At 41.0% G+C, this 18,677-nt stretch overlaps 1 protein-coding gene across 3 annotated transcripts in view; it reads right to left on the reverse strand.

Moving 5' to 3' along the window:
- The window catches only part of DMXL1 (Dmx like 1), a 158,356-nt gene that overhangs the window by 9,496 nt on the left and 130,183 nt on the right, over positions 1–18,677 (reverse strand). For 2 of the 3 annotated variants that reach the window (XM_038769926.1, XM_038769925.1), the window contains 7 exons: positions 16,173–16,259; positions 15,223–15,344; positions 13,121–13,262; positions 9,185–9,245; positions 7,384–7,511; positions 1,573–1,665; positions 486–577 (listed from right to left, as the gene is read on the reverse strand). In XM_038769926.1, the coding sequence (XP_038625854.1) occupies positions 486–577; positions 1,573–1,665; positions 7,384–7,511; positions 9,185–9,245; positions 13,121–13,262; positions 15,223–15,344; positions 16,173–16,259 (725 nt within the window). Of the gene's footprint in view, positions 1–485; positions 578–1,572; positions 1,666–7,383; positions 7,512–9,184; positions 9,246–9,500; positions 9,552–13,120; positions 13,263–15,222; positions 15,345–16,172; positions 16,260–18,677 lie in introns of all 3 variants that reach the window. The other variant, XM_038769924.1, reaches the window with a different exon arrangement.

Genomic DNA, 18,677 nt, shown 5'->3' on the forward strand with positions numbered 1-18,677 from the left:
CTTTACCCATGAAGCTGGCACCAACAATTGAGACCAAGGTACAAAAGGTCTTATGCCTGGTGGGGGTGGGGGAAAAAAACAATAAAATTCAACACGTATTCCTCAGTTTCTATAGTAGGTACAATGCTTTGCCTTCAATTGGTACATGTAAACCTTATTGGAAAAACACTTGTCAGTTAATGAAAAATGATGAGACCAGTGCCCCCCTTCTTTTTCCTGTGGACACAACAGTGCACTTCCCTGACAGCCCTCTGGCCTCATCCTCTATTTTCTCCAACAACCGGATGGCATCCGAAAACGGTGGTGGTGCAACAGACAAATCACAGCCGACCGGAGAGGCCATTCTGTATGGCTGTCAGAACAGGAGAGAGGAAAAATGTGCCCTCTGCAATTAACCCCATCTCCCCCGAAGCAGGGAGAAGCACTGGGCTCATCAAAAACTTTCCATGCATTTACACTTAAAAAAACGGAATACAAATGCTTACTTGTTATCAGTAGACAGACCAGCTGTGGCTATCAAAGAAGAGGAGCTGATGAAAACAAAATCATTGGCTGTTTTGCTATGACACTGCCATGTCTGAAAAATTACAGATCACACATAGTGAGAAGAGAACTGACGAAATTTCATATAAAATCAACTCTCAATGATTACGGTGCTGATTATTTAGTTTGGGGTTAGTTTGCTATCTATCTTTAGGCTACTTCTATACTTATAAGGGCCTTCAATGGAGGGTGGGACATGGAAATTTGTAACAGTTGAAATTCACAACTGCTCGATTAGCTCTCTGTTTATAGTACTAAAAAAAATTCACTTGGGGAAACAGGTCAAAATCATTTGTTAAAATGTTATTGGAAACTAATCCAGTAAATCCTTGTGCCCCTGCCTCAATACTAAGGATAATAAAGAGTTGGCTGTATCATGAAACAATTTTATGACAAGTTTAATAAAAGGTATGATAAGACACTGTCAAGCAAAGTTACTGTTTGTTATTTTCAGCCACTAGAAAAGCTTTAAAAAGTTTTTTCACCCTTTAAGAACACTGATTTTTGATGCTGGTGTCTACTAAAATGTGTTAAATTATTCTTTATTATTATTAGTCATAATAATAATAATAATAATAGTGGCATTTGTTAAGCACTTGCTATGTGCCAAGTGCTGTGCTAAGCGCTGGGGCAGATACAAGATCATCAGGTCCCACATGGGGCCCACAGGAGGGGCACAAGTTTTCCCTGTTTTGCAGATGAGAGAGCTGAGGCCCAGAGAAGTGAAGTGACTTGCTCGAGGTCACACAGCAGGTAAGTGTTGGAGCCAGGGTAAGAATCCAGGTCCTCTGACTCCCAGGCCCGTGCTCTTTCCACTAGGCCATGCTGCTTCAAAACAAAATTAACTGTCTACTTGTGCAGGAAACTGGACTGGATACTGTTACACAGATTAAAAAATCCCATCCTATGATGCAAATTTTCATCCAGTATAGAAGATAGAAATATACCCCTAAGATATTTAAATTTCAAAAGCCCATAGACCTTCATAATATTGGATGCTCCTAGAAAGTTTTCCCCAAAATAGCTTACCAGGTATGGTTTAGGTATGCTTCCTGTAACTGGACAGCACTTCCAGTTGGTCTGATACAGACTTATGTATCCATCAGCATCAACAATTCCAAACTTGAGAGAAAAATATTAGAGAAAGGTTTTAAAACTCATAATACACAATCAGGCAATCTGTTCAACTTTTAAGGCGCAATTTAGTACATTAATGCACTACATTTTTTTACAAGAAAACAGATGTTTACTGATCTGTTTTCCAAGATCTTTAAAAAAAAAAAAAAAACCACAACCAAATGGCAACTCTCATCTCTGACAACTGGGAAAGCATAGGACAGCCAGATTTCAGCTCCAGTCCAATCTCACCTGTTTTCTGCTCCTGCAGAAAGGCAGAATTTGGGCCACTCAAATATGGGACAATTTATATCCTATTCCCCACCGAAGACCCTTCTGGGCAAACTTCATAAAGCAACAAAATAAGGAACATCTGGCAACCCTGGGAAAGCAGTTCCTGATGACAGTTATTATTACAATGAATCTTGAATTCTACCTCAATTCTGAAAAGTCCACAAAAGCCCCTTGATTCACAAAAAGTATCCAAGGCTGAGACAGTGTCCACCTGGCCACTGCAAAAGTCTTATCATTAGTACAATTTAATCAGCTCATAAATACAAGTGTTGAGACTGAGGCTGGAGTAAAATAAATAGCTTAGAACTGAGGGAGAGGGCTCAGAATTAAGGCAAAAGGGGAGCAAGTATAAAGACCCTCTCAACTGAATACTGGTGGGAGAAACTGGCATTTCCAACAGACCATAACTATCTAGGGTAAGCAGGAACTCAGTCCAGAAAATCAGGAACGAAGTGATACAAATCTCTGACATGCAAAGTTGCTAAATACTTTGGATTAGCAAAAGATACAGTTCCTAGGATAACAGTTCCAAACATTGAGCATAAACACATGTTATAGGAAGTACAGCTGAAAACTTTAGATACCAAGTTGGTGGCACCAAATCCTTCACAACATTGCTACAGTCCGCCCTTTCGCTCTCCAAACCTCTATTACATCAATCCGGGCCCTAATCCTAACCCTCTTTGACTATTGTGTCAGCCTACTTGCTGACCTCCCAGCCTCCTGTCTCTTCCCCACTTCGGTCCTTACTTCACTCTGCTGAGCAGATCATTTTTCTAAAAAATAAAAAAGATTTTTTTAGTCCGTGTCTCCCCACTCCTCAAGAACCTCCATCCACCTCCACATTAAAAAGAAACTCCTCACCACCGGCTTTAAAGCCCTCCATCAGCTCTAACCCTCCCTACCTTCCCTTGCTGATTTCCTACCACAACACAACCCGAACACTTTGCTCCTGTAACGCCAGCCTACTCGCTGGACCTCGATCTCATCTATCTCGGTGCTGATGCTTTGGCCTGGAATTCCCTCCCGCTTCGTGTACGACAGTTCACTACGCTCCCCACCTTCAAAGCCTTATTAAGATCACATCCCCTCCAAAACGCCTTCTCCAATGAAACCCTCTTTTCCCCTATTCTCTCTCCCTTCTGCGTCTTCCTTTAAGCACTTGATATTCACCTAAGCCTCGGCGCCATACCACTTATGTACACATTTGTAATTTATTTATATTAATGTCTGTCTCCTCCTCTAGACTGTAAGTGCTGCGTCTACTCTCAGACAGGAGGTAAGGGGCAGTGCTCGGCAAACAGTCAGCGCTTAATAAATACGACTGATTGGTTGGTGGCATTGACAAGGACAAGTAATCCTATGTACTGGCTTTCAGTGATGGTCAACCTAAGTATATGGGCTAAATCCTTTCAATCAAAGAGTTTTTGTTTTGTTTTCCCCACTGCACCATGAAAACATGAGTCACTCTCTTGGGTTCTGACGATTTATTAATATGGGTCCTCCCTGTGAGAATTCAATCAATCAATGGTACTTATTGAGCATTTACTGTGGGCAGCGTTCTGTTCTTTATCTCCTCAACTCCCTAGCTAGTGGAAAGGAGTGGAGGGATGGAGACTTCCAGGGATAAGAGGCGCTTGACCTGCTAAACTTTCCTGTCTTAGGAAGACTTGAATTTGTCAGTCAATCATATTTGAGCGCTTACTGTGTGCAAAGCACTGTACTAAGCACTTGGGAGAGTACAAGATAACAAACACATTCCCTGCCCACAACAAGCCTACTGTCTAGAGGGGGAGACAAGAATTAATATGAATAAATAAAATTACAGATATGTACATAAGTGCTGAGGGGCTGGGAGCCCAGGGGCTCCACTTCAATCCATACTTCATGCTGCTGCCCGGATTATCTTTGTCCAGAAACGCTCTGGGCACATTACTCCCCTCCTCAAAAACCTCCAATGGCTACCAATCAATCTGCGCATCAGGCAGAAACTCCTCACCCTGGGCTTCAAGGCTCTCCATCACCTCGCCCCCTCCTACCTCACCTCCCTTCTCTCCTTCTACTGCCCAGCCCGCACCCTCCGCTCCTCCACCGCTAATCTCCTCACTGTACCTCGTTCTCGCCTGTCCCGCCATCGACCCCTGGCCCACGTCATCCCCCGGGCCTGGAATGCCCTCCCTCTGCCCATCCGCCAAGCTAGCTCTCTTCCTCCCTTCAAGGCCCTGCTGAGAGCTCACCTCCTCCAGGAGGCCTTCCCAGACTGAGCCCCTTCCTTCCTCTCCCCCTCGTCCCCCTCTCCATTCCCCCATCTTACCTCATTCCCTTCCCCACAGCACCTGTATATATGTATATATGGTTGTACATATTTATTACTCTATTTATTTATTTATTTATTTTACTTGTACATTTCTATCCTATTTATTTTATTTTGTTGGTATGTTTGGTTCTGTTCTCTGTCTCCCCCTTTTAGACTGTGAGCCCACTGTTGGGTAGGGACTGTCTCTTATGTGTTGCCAATTTGTACTTCCCAAGCGCTTAGTACAGTGCTCTGCACATAGTAAGCGCTCAATAAATACGATTGATTGATTGATTGATTGGGAGGGGGGATGAATTAAGGCAGAAAGTCAGGGCGATGCAGAAGGGAGTGGAAGAAAAGGAAATGAGGGCTTAGGGAAAGCCTCTTGGAGGAGATATGCCTTCAATAAGGCATTGTAGGGGGAAAGAGTAATTGTCTGTTGGATATGAAGCGAGAGAGCATTCCAGGCCAGAGGCAGAAAGGTGAGAAGGTTGGCATTAGAGGAGCAAAGTGTGTGGGCTGGGTTGTAGTAGGAGAGTAGTGAAGTGAGGTAGGAGGGGGCAAAGTGATTGAGTGATTTAAAGTTGATGGTAAGGGGTTTCTGTTCAATGCGGAGGTGGATGGGCAACCATTGGAGGTTCTTGAGGAGCAAGGAAACATGGCCAGAATGTTTTTGTAGAAAAGTGATCCAGGTTGTAGAGTGAAGTATGGACTGGAATGGGGAAAGACAGGAGGCTGGGAGGTCAGCAAGGAGGCTGATGCAGTAATCAAGGCGGGAAAGAATAAGTGCTTGGATTAAGGTGGTAGCCGTTTGGATGGAGAGGGAAGGGTGGATTTTAGCGATGTTGTGAAGGTCAAACTGGCAGGATTTAGCAATGGATTGAATACATACGTAGAATGAGAGAAAGGAGTCAAGGATAATGCCAAGATTACAGGATTGTGAGACAGGAAGGACAGTGGTTCTGTCTACAGTGCTGGCAAAGTCAGAGTAAGGACGGGGTTTGGGTGGGAAGATAAGGAGCTCTGTTTTGGACAGGTTAAGATTGAGGTGTCGGCGGGACATTCAAGTAGAGATGTCTTGAAGGCCCGAGGAAATGCGAGACTGCAGAGAGGGAGAGGATCAGGGCTGGAGATGTAGATTTGGGAATCATCCGCACAGAGGTGGTATTTGAAGCCATGGGAGCGAATGAGTTCTCCAAGGGAGTGGGTGTAGATGGAGAATAGAAGGGGACCCAGAACTGAACCTAGAGGGACACCCACTTGGCTCGCTGATACCATCCCGTCCCAGTTCTCCTCCTCATTCTCTGATTACTCCTTCTCTGCCTCCCATGCCCTAACCTTGGAAGTCCCCTTCTAGACTGTAAGCCCGGCATGGGCAGGGATTGTCTCTCTTTATGGCCAAATTTTGCTTTCCAAGCACTTAGTACAGTGCTCTGCACACAGTAAGTGCTCAATAAATACGACAATGAATGAATGAAGTCCTTACGGCTCAGTTCAAGGTTCCCTTCAATTCTCCATTCCCTCCCATGGTTTCAACTTCCATTGCTATACAGATGACACCCAAGGGCTTGGCCCTTGTGCAATCTACCGTGAGAATGAAACTGTACTCACTGCTATTAATCTTAAAGGAGAAACATCAAAATCAACAGTGTGCGCCTGTTAGTTTAGGCCCAATTTAGGAAAAGACTAGGTATTTTTATATCTATAGAAGCAACAGGGGAAAGTTCTAATGCAGCGTTTTATAATGCAAGGTGTGTGTGTTTGTGTGTTGAGGGAGAGTATGCATTTCACAAAGTGTAAGCTTTCTGAGGAAAGGTAACACTTGTAATAATACGGATAATAACAATGGTATTTGTTAAGTGTTTATTATGTACCAAGCACTTAACAAATGCCACTAGTATTATTATTATTATTACTAAGCAATGGAGTGGATACAAGTAAATTGGGTTGGACATAATCTCTGACCCACTTGGGGCTCAGAGTCTTAATCCCCATTTTACAGATGCTGTAACAGGCACAGAGAAGTGAAGCGACTTGCCCAAGTCACACAGCAGACAAGTGGCAGAACCGGGATTAGAATCCATGACCTTCTGATACCCAGGCCAGTGCTCTAGCCACTACGCCATGCTGCTTCTCTCCCTTCTACAGTGCTTGGTGCAATGCAAAGCACCACACCCAGTGGTAGTTCAATATGTACTATTACTACTATTAATCAATTAATGGTATTTGTTGAGCATTTACCATGTGCCGATCACTGTACTAAGCGCTTGGGGGAGGTACAATACAATGGAGTTGGCAGACACGTTCCTTGCCCATAATGAGCTTACAGTCTACTACTACTAAGAAGCAGCATGGCAGAGTGGATAGAGCACTGGCCGGGGAGTCAAAAGGGCATGGGTTCTAATAGAGACAATCCCTACCCAACAACAGGCTCACAGTCTAGAAGTGGGGAGAGAGACAACTCTGCTTGGATGCCCCACCTGGACCGCACCTTTCTGAACCAGCGGTCCAAGCAAGTGCAGGAATATGGAAAAAAAAAAAAAAAAGGTAGGAAAATGTCAGACGGGCCAGTAGAGATCAATATTGATCTGTTTCATTTCCACTCTTCCTCCCCCCATGCCCATCCTCTGGTCTTCCTCTCTAGGGTCCTTATCCACCAGCAAGCATTAAGGCCATTCAAAAAGAAAACGGTGGGGCATGAGGCGGGGGTAGGGCGCAAGAAGAGAGAGAAAAAAAAAGAGCAGGATTCTTGACATTCACCTGTCACTCCAGTCTTCCTCTGTTTTACTGGGGAGAACATTCACAAGGCTCCCTAGCTGCTGGTGCTTTTCTAGCACCCAACAGGGTAGCTCACTCGCTCAATTTGCTGATAAGGCAGGACAGCTTACTGGCTTTACTCTTGGCTGAAGTGCTGGGGGAATTGGTGCTTATGCTGGGGGCAACCCCAAAATTGTCTAGCTTTGGTTACCACTAGAAAAGTAACGAATGTGGTCAAATGTTTCTCCCCTGGCCAGACACACAATTTGAAAACTATATCCCAAATGAATAAGAAATATTTTAAGCAGAAAAGTACCAGGTACAGTAAGCTCCTGAAAAACTAGTGGGCTCAGCAAATTTACAGTTCTTTACCCTACCTTATTTCCCTGATAGTTAAATCTCATTCTCGTCACCCTCGAATTACCACCAGATCGGAAACAAGTTATTTGTTGGGAATGTCCCCACTCGAACATCCTCACGCTTCCATCTTGAGCGCCAGTCAGATCTAGAGTAGAAAGGCACAGATGTTTTACTCCTTTATTCACATGTTTTTCTCCTTTATTCACGTTTTTTTTTAAAAAAAATCAAGACAAATTTTAGAAAGGAAAAATGATTCTAAAGAGGCATGAGTTATGTGAAATGGTTTCATCAGTTTCTGCTGATGGGGGATTTGCATGAAGTTTTACATTAATTATAATCCAAAGAGTTACATTTAAATACTCCTTGAACGTGTTGGGATTCCTAGAAATGTCCTTTTCTTAAAAAAATGTTAGTGCATTCTTGGAAAAATGCCAGTGAGCTCCATGTAGGAGAGGGACTGTGTCATCTGATCATCTTACATCTAACCCAGCACTCAGTACAGTGCTTGGCTACATTGATTAAATATCATCATCATCATCATCATCAATATTATTACTGAGAAATTTGGGGAATTATTTTAGGTGTTAGTAACGTTTTAAATAATTACAAAGGACTAAAGTTTCTTCGTATAGCAAAATGAAACACTCTAATCAACATTTTTCTGCACTTAAAAATGCAAATAATACCACCTTAAATTGATAACAGTGCTCTTAATCTCCTAGAGATTAATCTAGATTAATCTCCTTAATTTCACATGGTTGACTGTATTCTGTCCTCCAATAATTCGGTGAGGAAGGGAGCAGCAGATGTTACTACCCACCTTTTACAGAAGAGGAAATTAGGGCACAGAGTTTCACGTGATCTGTCCGAGGTTACTTCAATGTCAGTAATGGGGGGACTGAGGTCCCTATCTTGTGCGAGCACAGGTTTATATGTAAGCACACACAAACACATTCTACCATTTTAAATGAGTTTGTCCTAATGAAGCATTAAAGCAAGATGCAATTTATGAAGGCAACTTTGAAGTTGTGGCTGACCAACATTTTTGCTGATCGAGTAAAAAGAAAGCTGATTTTAAATAACATTTCCGGTATATTTATTTTTATAATGGTGTGTCAAGAAAAAATGTGTAGCAAATAGTTCATTTTTGTGTTTATTTTCAGGGCAGAATCAAGGTGGGGTTTTTTTGGTACTTGCGACGTTGGTCAGAGTTAAATCTTAAAATATGAATAAGCCTGGGATGTGACAACTGCCCATAATTTTCTAAAATTTCCTTTCATTGCTTTTAGCTCCTTCAGAAACTATTCCTTAATATTCCTGAAGGCAACTTAAATCATATCTAAACATACCTAAGAATATTAACTAAAAATTATACCATTTTCAAATTTACAAAGTTGTTGCTCCTCATAATAATTTCATCATTAGCACTAAAAAACCCCTGGGAAATATGAATACAAATCAGTGATACTGAAGATAAGATGGTCCAAATGAAGTTTTGATTGGACTTAATCACCGGTTGTTACAAGATCATTTAAATTACACGTTGCCCAGGATCTTCAGAAGTTATTCATATTAAACTATCACTGATATAATCTTGCTAAAATAATATAAAAATCTCATTATGTTGATTTGACAGTGTGCCCAAGTTCTTAAAAGCTAAATTCCTTCACCATATTTGCTACTCTGATCCTAATTTTCGAGTATTTCAAACATAAAATGAATTATTGCAAAAAAATGTAAAATCCAATTTGGCATCTTTTAAAATACGCCACTTTCAAAGGCTTGATCTTTAAGATATCACTAGTACAATCAACTTACAGTAAGGAAGTGTCGGGTGAGAAGCCATTCTTCTGACGTTATTAATAGCTTTCTTAATCATCTGTAAAGCAAACAAGGATTTTTCAAGTTTGGTAAACATATTAGAAACTCTGATCACTGGACTGAATTTGGATAATGGTGGGCAATGCATTGTTGCTCTATTGTTTCTTCTCATATGACTCCTACTGACAACTGAAGTAACCCTTCAGTATGATGAAAACGTTCAACAGAGTCCAAATTTTACAATTATGACAGTTTAAACCATTTGCTTCACTAAAGAGCTAGGCATAAATTCTCCTCAAGACTTCAGTCTTACCTCCTTCCTCGTCAATTCCTTCCTGATTCCAGTAAATTTATTGGTATACCCCTGAATATTGTAAGATAAGAAAGACAGGCAGAAACACATAAAAAAAGTAGTAAGCATTTTTTTTTCAATTGGAAGGGTATCAGTCTGGAATTGCTTGTTTCTTAATCATAACCTGGATAGCTTAAATGACCCATCATCTGTGACAGAAAAAGTGAGTGATGGGAAATTCAATTTAAGCTATTCATAGAATGTGCCTAGTACCTTCACTGTCAACTGCTCTTTTGTAACAGAGAAGAGACCAAATCAGTCATGCAGGTAATGGGAAAAACCAGAAAAAAAAACCCCAAACCAAAAAAACCACCCAAGCAAAAAAACCAAACACCAAAAACAAACAAAAAACTCCACAGCCCTCCAATTGTTTCCATCCCTTGAATGAATGGAAAATGAACATCCATAAGGCAGAGGAGGGCTAAGAGAAGTCACACGACATGAGAGCCCCCATATTCTGACATCTCATTCCCCATATTATCTGTCAATAAATTGATGCAATTAAGAAAATAATTTGCATCCCTTCCAACTAGATAAAATGGAAAATTTTTCTGAGTTATCAGTTTGAGCAGCTTAATATTTCTTAGGTAAATTTACTCTAGGGTGATTCAACAAAACTGATCTAAAAAAAAGGCAGCAGGTTTCAGTCCAATTGTTTTAAAAAAGCTATTTTTTTCACTATTAATAGGGAATCCTTTCATGAAAAACATTGCCAGGGCAAACACACAAACACAAAAAGCTACAGAGTAGTCTGAAAACATGAGTAAGAAAATATGAAAATGATGAAGAAAGAATCCAAAGCTCCTATGTGATTTTGGACAGCAATACAGTTTCTACTTTGAATGTTCTGGAAATAAGTGATGGAGACTAAAAGTAAATACACACACAAATTCACTTTTGTCAATAGCAGCATCACTTTTATTATTTCTTACCCCATTAAACCCCTTCATTGCTTAGCATAGATGCTAGTTTTAAAGTAAAATGATTTATTCAATACTTTCTGTATACCTGACATTAAAAAACCAAATATGAATGATTGAGCAATTCTATTAAGCTATATAATAAATTAATTCAGGTGGGAGACTTTCATTTTTTTTTAAGCAGTGGTACAACTTCCTCAATTAAGAATTCTGCATTTTTGGATCACTACCCATAATAATCAATGATACATATTTTTTGTTTGTATAAAAATACTTGAAATGCCTAGTAGTTTTACTTACTTTATGAAACAATTTGATATGAATACATGAAGTACTAATTGAACTTTGAGTACACTTATGTTGGTTTTTTTTAGACTTCTAGACCTTAGTTCCTAAATATTAATTACAGAAAATCCTGGCTAATCTGAATATTTGTGCCAATTTGGGTATGAACCAAGAAAAGCACCTTAGTACAGGGGAAAAACCCAGTCAATTAACACCCTCTCTTTATCACTCATATGTACTTTTCAATTACATGCATGTGTAATTATTGGTTTAAAGGCACCAAAGAGGCTTTCTGTACAATTCCTTGTTCAACAGTTTTGTTGGCTGTTTTTCACTGAAAGTTCTCAGGTTGAGTGCTGTCTGGACTCTAAAATCTGATCTTGCTGGTTTGTATCCCAAGTGTTCTGGGCACCCTGATGCTCAATCTGATGGCTTCCCTGATTATCTGGCCTCTGAGTGAGTTGTTCAGTGTGATCGTCCACATGCCTTTCAAGTCAATACTGGCATTGTGGTTGATACATGTTGCAAATGTCTAACAGTGGCACCCTAGTTCCCATTTTCATTGTCGAAATGTGTTCCTGTTGCCAGAAGATCAGCTTCCCTTCAATGCTCTAGACTGTCAGCTCCTTGTGGGCGGGGATCGTTACCAACTCCGTTTTACTGTACTCTCCCAAGTACTTAGTACAGTGCTCTGCACACAGTAAGCACTCAATAAATACCACTGACTGACTGACAACATCTGGTCCATGGAGATTCTGCTATGGCCAACACTGTGCCTCCCAGGAATCTCTGGCTTCTAAGGTTAATATTTCCTGTCTTGGTATTTTTCCACCATTCCTATGTGTCTATATGGAATCTAGCCAGGGAATCCTCCCACATACAGTCATGTTGTTCCTTGAAGCACATTTCTCTGAGGATTTGGAATACTGTGTGTGATTTGCTGTTGATGACATTATTAATGGCAGAGTTCACATAACCATTCAGCCATAGATGCTCTCTAAGAACTCACTGTCACTGGATTTGGTGATGATCATTCATCAGGCTCAGTGATTGATAAAGCCACAGATAATCTGGGAAGCCAATGAAATTGAAAAAAACCCAACATTTTTGAACCGCATAGCCAGGTGGAAAGAGCACGGGCTTGGGAGTCAGAGGATGTGGATTCTAATTCTGGCCTCTGCCGACTGCCTACTGTGTGACCCTGGGAGAGTCACTTTACTTCTCTGGGCTTCGGTTTCCTCATCTATTATATGGTGATTAAATACAGGTTCTCTCTCCTACTTACTGTGAGCCCCATGTGGGACAGGGACTATGGCCAATCTGATTAATTTGTATCTACCTCAGTGCGTAGAAAAGGACTTGATAAGTGCTTAACAAATGCCATACTACTACTACTAATGATAATGCAAACAGAAGAGCTGATAGCCAAAGGGTCTAGAAGCCTCTCGAACAGCAGGAAATTAAAATGCCTATCCCACCAGGCAATGCTGAGCCACATGATTCACATTCAACCTCAAGGCATTACTGAGCTACAAAGTTCACCTAGCAAGTAATGGGTGACCATTAAGTCCGTTAGTAAGGTTAGGCATTGGGGTCCACTTAACATTATCTAAGAACACCTGTGCTATACATAGTTGTCTTTCACAGTCAAAAAAGACCCCAACGTCCGAACAGACAAACCATTCAAAAGTAAAGTGAGGGAGGCAGCAGCACTGAACATAATAATAATAATAATTATGGTATTTGTTAAGTGCTTACTATGTGCCAGGCACTGTACTAGGTGCTGGGGTGGATACAAGCAAATTGGGTTGGACACAGTCCCTGTACCACGTGGGGCTCACAGTCTCAATCTCCGTTTTACAGATGAGGTAACAGATGCAGAGGAAGTGAAGTGACTTGCCCAAGGTCACACAGCAGACAAGCAGCAGTGCCAGGAATAGAACCCATGACCTTCTGACTCCCAGGGCCATGCCCTAGCCTCTATGCCATACTGCTTCTCTGTTCTGAGGTTGCATAGTGAAAACTGGGTTCAAAAGGGAGCACCAAACATGTGGCTCACACCAAAAAAAAAAGTTCCCACGCACTCTCTCAAGACAGGCACTGCTGGTATATTTTTTGGCCATTAAAAGGTGACCATTATTCAGTTCATTTCCTAGTCAAGTTTCCAATCTGAAGCTACCCATAAAGAATGCTAGCCACTATTTGGACTTTTCGGATTAATCGTTTACAATGTTGACTTTTGTAATTGACCGGGTTTTCGCTTATTTACCTAATACGAATTTATAATCTCATACGATTCAGGCCTACAAACTAGACACTCTCCTCACGACCTCCCTTCACCTGCCTCCAATATTTAAGGGGAAAAAAAGCACTTACCACAGATGCCCCTCTGCCAGTCTGTGTACTTCCAAGCCAAGGCATGTTGATCGGGGTGCCAGGATTACTAGGTGTATAAGGTGTGGTACCTTGAACAGGTGCTATATCTTCACGAGTGTGTATGACCAAGAAATCATCAGCCCTATAAATGTTCATTAGCCAAAAGAGGAAAGGAACTGTAAATTCACTTGTAATTCTCTTCTGTCGAGTTTTAATGCCTTCAGACTGGAAGCTTGTTGTGGGCAAGGAACGTGTCTACCAACTGTTGTCAGGTACTATCCCAAATGCTTAGTACAGTGCTCTGCATACGGGAAATGCTCAATAAATACAATCGACTGATTGACTTCAGAGCCCTATTTTCATTTATTTCAGGCACAGAGCTGCCTGAAATCTACATCAACCTTCTTACTCTCCATCTCCCACTCCATCTCCCGCTCCCAGGGAAGCAGCGTGGCTCAGTGGAAAGAGCACGGGCTCGGATGTCAGAGGTCATGGGTTCTAATCCCGGCTCCCCCACATGTCTGCTGTGTGACCTTAGGCAAGTCACTTAACTTCTCTGAGCCTCAGTTACCTCATCTGTAAAATGGGGATTAAGACTGTGAGCCCCACGTGGGACATCGTGATCACCTGATATACCCCCCGGCGCTTAGAACAGTGCTTTGAATGTAGTAAGCGCTTAACAAATGCCATTATTATTATTATTATGTCGAAGGAGCACAGGGTGGCTAGAAGCCCCAGTGCAACAGATAGAACACTGAGGAGATTATGGGGGTTTCTGAGTTGCCTTTATACAATTTAGTGGTTCTAGTTTGCTTATACAGGTTCATTTTTTAATGTTATTTGTTAAGCACTTACTATGTGCCAGACACTGTACTAAGCACTGGGGAATATACAAGCTAATCAGGTTGGATACAGTCCATGTCCCACATCGGGTTCACAGAATTAATCCCCATTTTACAGACGAGGTAACCGAGGCACAGAGACGTGCAGTGACTTACCCAAGGTCAAAGAGCAGGCTAGTGGCAGAGTAAGGGTTAGAACCCAGATCCTTCTGATTCCCAAGCCCATGCTCTATCCACCAGGTCACGGTGCTTCTGACATTTTAATTGTTGCCTTTTCCTCAGTCAATCATATTTACTGAGTGCTTAACTGTGTGCAGAGCACTGTACTAAGCGCTATCCTCACGTGGCTGTCCCTTCTTGTCCTTTAGAAAGCGAAGCCCCTTGGGCCAGGGACTGAGCCTGAATATATGGCCATGGATTCTTCCCATCCCTTAGCACATTTTAAATGCCTTATAATAATTGTGGTACTTGTTAAGCGCTTGCTATGTGCCAGACACTGTACTAAGCGCTGGGGGGGATATGAGCAAATCAGGTTGGACACAGTCCCTGTTCCACATGGGACTCACAGTCTCAATTCCTATTTTACAGATGAGGGAACTGAGGCACAGAGACAAGTGACTTGCTCAAGGTCACACAGCAGACAAGTGGCAGAGCCGGGATTAGAACCCACAACCTTCTGACTCCCAGGCTCTATCCACTACGCCATGCTGCTTCTCAAAAATGCTGTTGCCTCTTTTCCCATGCAAATGAAGAAACAGAAAGAACATTTTCTTTAGCCTCATCATCACCATCACCACCAACGGTATTTATTGAACACTATGCGCAGAGCACTGTCCAAACGGTTGGGAGAGTACAACAGTCGACAGACCCATCCCCTGCCCGCAATGAGGCTCAGGATAGTTCCAGAGTTCTGCTTTGGTTTCCCCTTCTCCATACCCCAATCAATCGTATTTATTGAGCTCTTACTGTGTGCAGAGCACTGTACTAAGTGCTTGGGAGAGAACACTACAACAGAGTTGGTAGACACGTTCCCTGCCTACCACGAGCTAAAGACAAATAATGCTCTTTTCTCTCCTAACACCCATCGCCTCTAGCCTTATTCATTTATTCCTATCCCCATCTAATCCCACAAGTCCAAGATGCTGCCCACTTGGGAAACTGAAAGGTAATTAAAAAAAAATAGTTCTTAGGACAATTCTGCTTGTTGAGTACCACCTCTCAGATTGCAAAATGTTTTAATAAAAGCTGAAAAAAATATACCCTTTTGTTTCCGCTTCCATTTCATCATCCACCCAGGTATAGATTTGTGTAGCCAGAATAGCAGAAACATCTAGTTCTTGGATGTCGTGGCTAGAAGCAATTGCTATGCAATTCCGATTTGCCTAAAACACAATTTGAAAAAATATAAAATTGAATTTTTCATATGTCTTTGAAATTGGAAATTCAAACGTTTTCCCCTGAAATTTACTTTCCAGGGAGAGAACACCGGGCAGTTTAAACATACCACATTTAAAATATATTCCCTCCTGAAGCATTTTCAGTTCCAAATTGGTAATGTTACAGTCATAACTATAACCTTTTGAACTGTACACAGGTACCAAAAATGAAGAGACTCTGAGTGCCAAATTACACTGTAGTGTGATATAATTAGCTACCTGCTAAGCCACTGGAGTGGTTTAAAATCCAGACACAGGCCTTCAGAACCGTACATTTAGTATGCGATGCTATCATATAAGCGCCACTCTACTTATCAAGACCTAAAGAGGGGGGAAAACACCCCTCCAAAGAGGCATAGATTCTCCCAATAGGGAAGTTACAGAAAATGCAAGATAGAAAAAAAGCAGGAATTGTGGGGAGATAACAGATTGGGAATATATGGACGTCAAATAGGATGGACAGTCAAATCCAAGAAAAAATTCAGAACAAAGTATTAGGGGATCCAAGGAACACATATATTTGGTTTGTACCTTGAGGAAGAAGACATAAAAGTGCTTACTGAGCTTTTTAAAATATAATTGGTGGCCTAGAAGTTGGGGAATCAAACTGGACTATTTTAAATTAAAAAACACCAAATTTGGCATTTTCTTTTTAAGTACGGAATAGTATTCAAAATCAATATGTAATTCTCTGTTTTAGAATTGCAAAGCTTCCGCATACCCAAACAAATCTGAGGATAAAATTAGCTAAATAAAGATTTTCTTAGTACTTACTTTATTAACAGCAAAAGCAGTAATAATGTCAGATTCTTTATGTATAATTCTTGCTTTGCCTCCAGGATATCCCAGCTCTGCTTCTATCTGTTTTGAGGGAAAAACAACACGTGCAGAAAGTTATAAAACACATTTATGTGTAACAATATTTCTATTAAATATCAAATAGTGTACCATGATTACTTACTAGGTAGCTCACTTTTTCTACAAGTAAACATTATTTTAGTATATGCTAATCAATCTCAATATCCATTTTTATTTGGACTGACTGATCTCTTTATAGATTTATCTGCCTAATCATCATTGTAATGCCATAGATAACCCTAGCAATGGAAGACACATATTTAGCTGATTCTTTTCCTTATAAGTTACCAGTAAAACATAAAGTACACTGATTCAATCTCAATTACACTGATCTGTGCTCTTGTTTTCTTAGTTACTATCTGGATTTGCCACAAAGCCAACCGACTAATGTAACCATTAAAAGCTGCGGTCAAACTGATTTTTCCCCCAAACAGTATCAAATACAAGGGGGGCAGGGGTGGGGGGAGAGAGAGAGAGAGAGAAAGAAGAGAGAAAGACTGTGTTTTAGGGACAAGAATGCTAGACTGTGTCATTCTATTCCTAGTCATTAGTGCTGCAAGTTTGAGCAAGCCCCATCTGTAAAATGGGGACAATCAGATCACCTCCACCCTACTTACCTCGCAGGATTGTTGAGAGAATGCCTTGACGCTTATCAGAAGAAATATGCTATATAAAATCCAAATGATTTACTTTATTCATTCCCTGGGTATTTCAATGTTCATAGGGGAGTGGAGGGGAGAAAGATTAAAAATAGCATAAAAGGGTTTTCGCTTGGGATAAATTTGAGGAGTTTGTTGTTCTTTCCACCTCTATCTGACAACCAATTTTACCACAATAGAAACTTAATAATGTTTCATGCCTTGTAGTAAATATTCTAAATCAAAGTTCTTCAAAATACCTATTTCAATGTATGAACTTTAAAAGCAAAAATCAAAAAAACAAAGCCAAACAAACAAAAAAACCTCACCATAACTCTTGGTCACCATGGTTCATGATGAAACATTCAGGGGGCTAATTACTGACTGACAGGAACTTAAAGACAATTACCATCATATATAGTCTGCAAAATCTAAACACCAAGATAGATTTAGATGACAAAATTACAGCAGATTCATCTGAAATGGTTAGGGATCGCAACCCTCAGAGACTAAATACACATCTATAATGTATTTTAGGGAAAGTAAACAGAGATTTTTTTTTATAAAGCTCAGAAAATTATTATTGTTATTATTATCCTTGGCTACCACAGTGAGAGCACTACTCATCCTGAAGAGAAAATAGCGCTGTTTATACCTGGGGTTAATATGGCCAGATTGAGGGATTTTAGATTTGCTTATCTAGTTACCATTTGAATTGTTGACTGTTATTCCATCTCCTCAAGAGATCACGTGGGTCCCTTTTTAATTTTGTTTAACCAATTACTTGCCTTCATTTGATATGAGGATCTTCAACAATTAACTTCAATATGGGAAGAAAAGGTTTCTCAAATGCTAAATCCTACTGGTTTTCTCCTCCACAATATTTTCTAGATCTACCCCACCCAATAGCTCCTACTTTGGTCCAAGCTTTTTCCATATCACAGAATATCGTAACACTGATTTCCCTTCCTCCTTCAGTCTGTACTACATGTGGCTCCACGGATCATCTCCCTCAAAAACCTCCAATGGCTACCCATCTCCCGCTGCAACAAGCAGAAAGTCTTTACTGTGGGCTCCTCTAGACTGTAAGCTCATCATGGGCAGGAAACAAGTCTACCAACTCTGTTATATCGTACTCTCCCAAGCGCTCAGTACAGTGCTCTACACGCAGCAAGCCCTCAATAAATACCATTGATGGATTCATTCAAGGCTCACCATTAGCATTCTTAACTTTACAGATGAGCTGTCTTCCCACACTACCCCCACAGCACTTCCTCTTCACTCTTCCCAAGCTCACTTCACTGAACCTTGCGCTTGACTCTACCCACCTCCAATCCCTTGCTCACACTGCTCCCTGGGTCTGGAACGAACTCTCTCCAATCCTCCAAATCTCCCAGACCACAGCTGTGCCCATCTTCAAAAGCCTCCTGAAATTCCACCTCCTCCAGGAAGGCTTCCTTAATTTATTTACCCCACCCAACCTTGTTCATCTAACACTACCATTAGCATGCATGCACACACATACTTTCTAATCTCAGCACGTATATATATATATTGTATTTATTAATGCATTTAACTAGCTATTTGTACCATTTCCTACCATACTGTTCTTCCTCTAGCTCCCACTATTTGTACACAATCTTTGTCTACCTGTTCACCCATTTAATTGTTAGCTCCTTGGGGGCAGACAGTGTGTGTTTTGCTTCTGTGGTACTTTCCCAAGTTCTTACTAGAGTGCTTTGATGATCATGAGGAATAAAACACGTGGATTAGCATTGAAGCT

This window comes from Tachyglossus aculeatus, chromosome X4 (genome assembly GCF_015852505.1).
Source record: "Tachyglossus aculeatus isolate mTacAcu1 chromosome X4, mTacAcu1.pri, whole genome shotgun sequence".
In the NCBI taxonomy this organism is placed as follows: domain Eukaryota; kingdom Metazoa; phylum Chordata; class Mammalia; order Monotremata; family Tachyglossidae; genus Tachyglossus; species Tachyglossus aculeatus.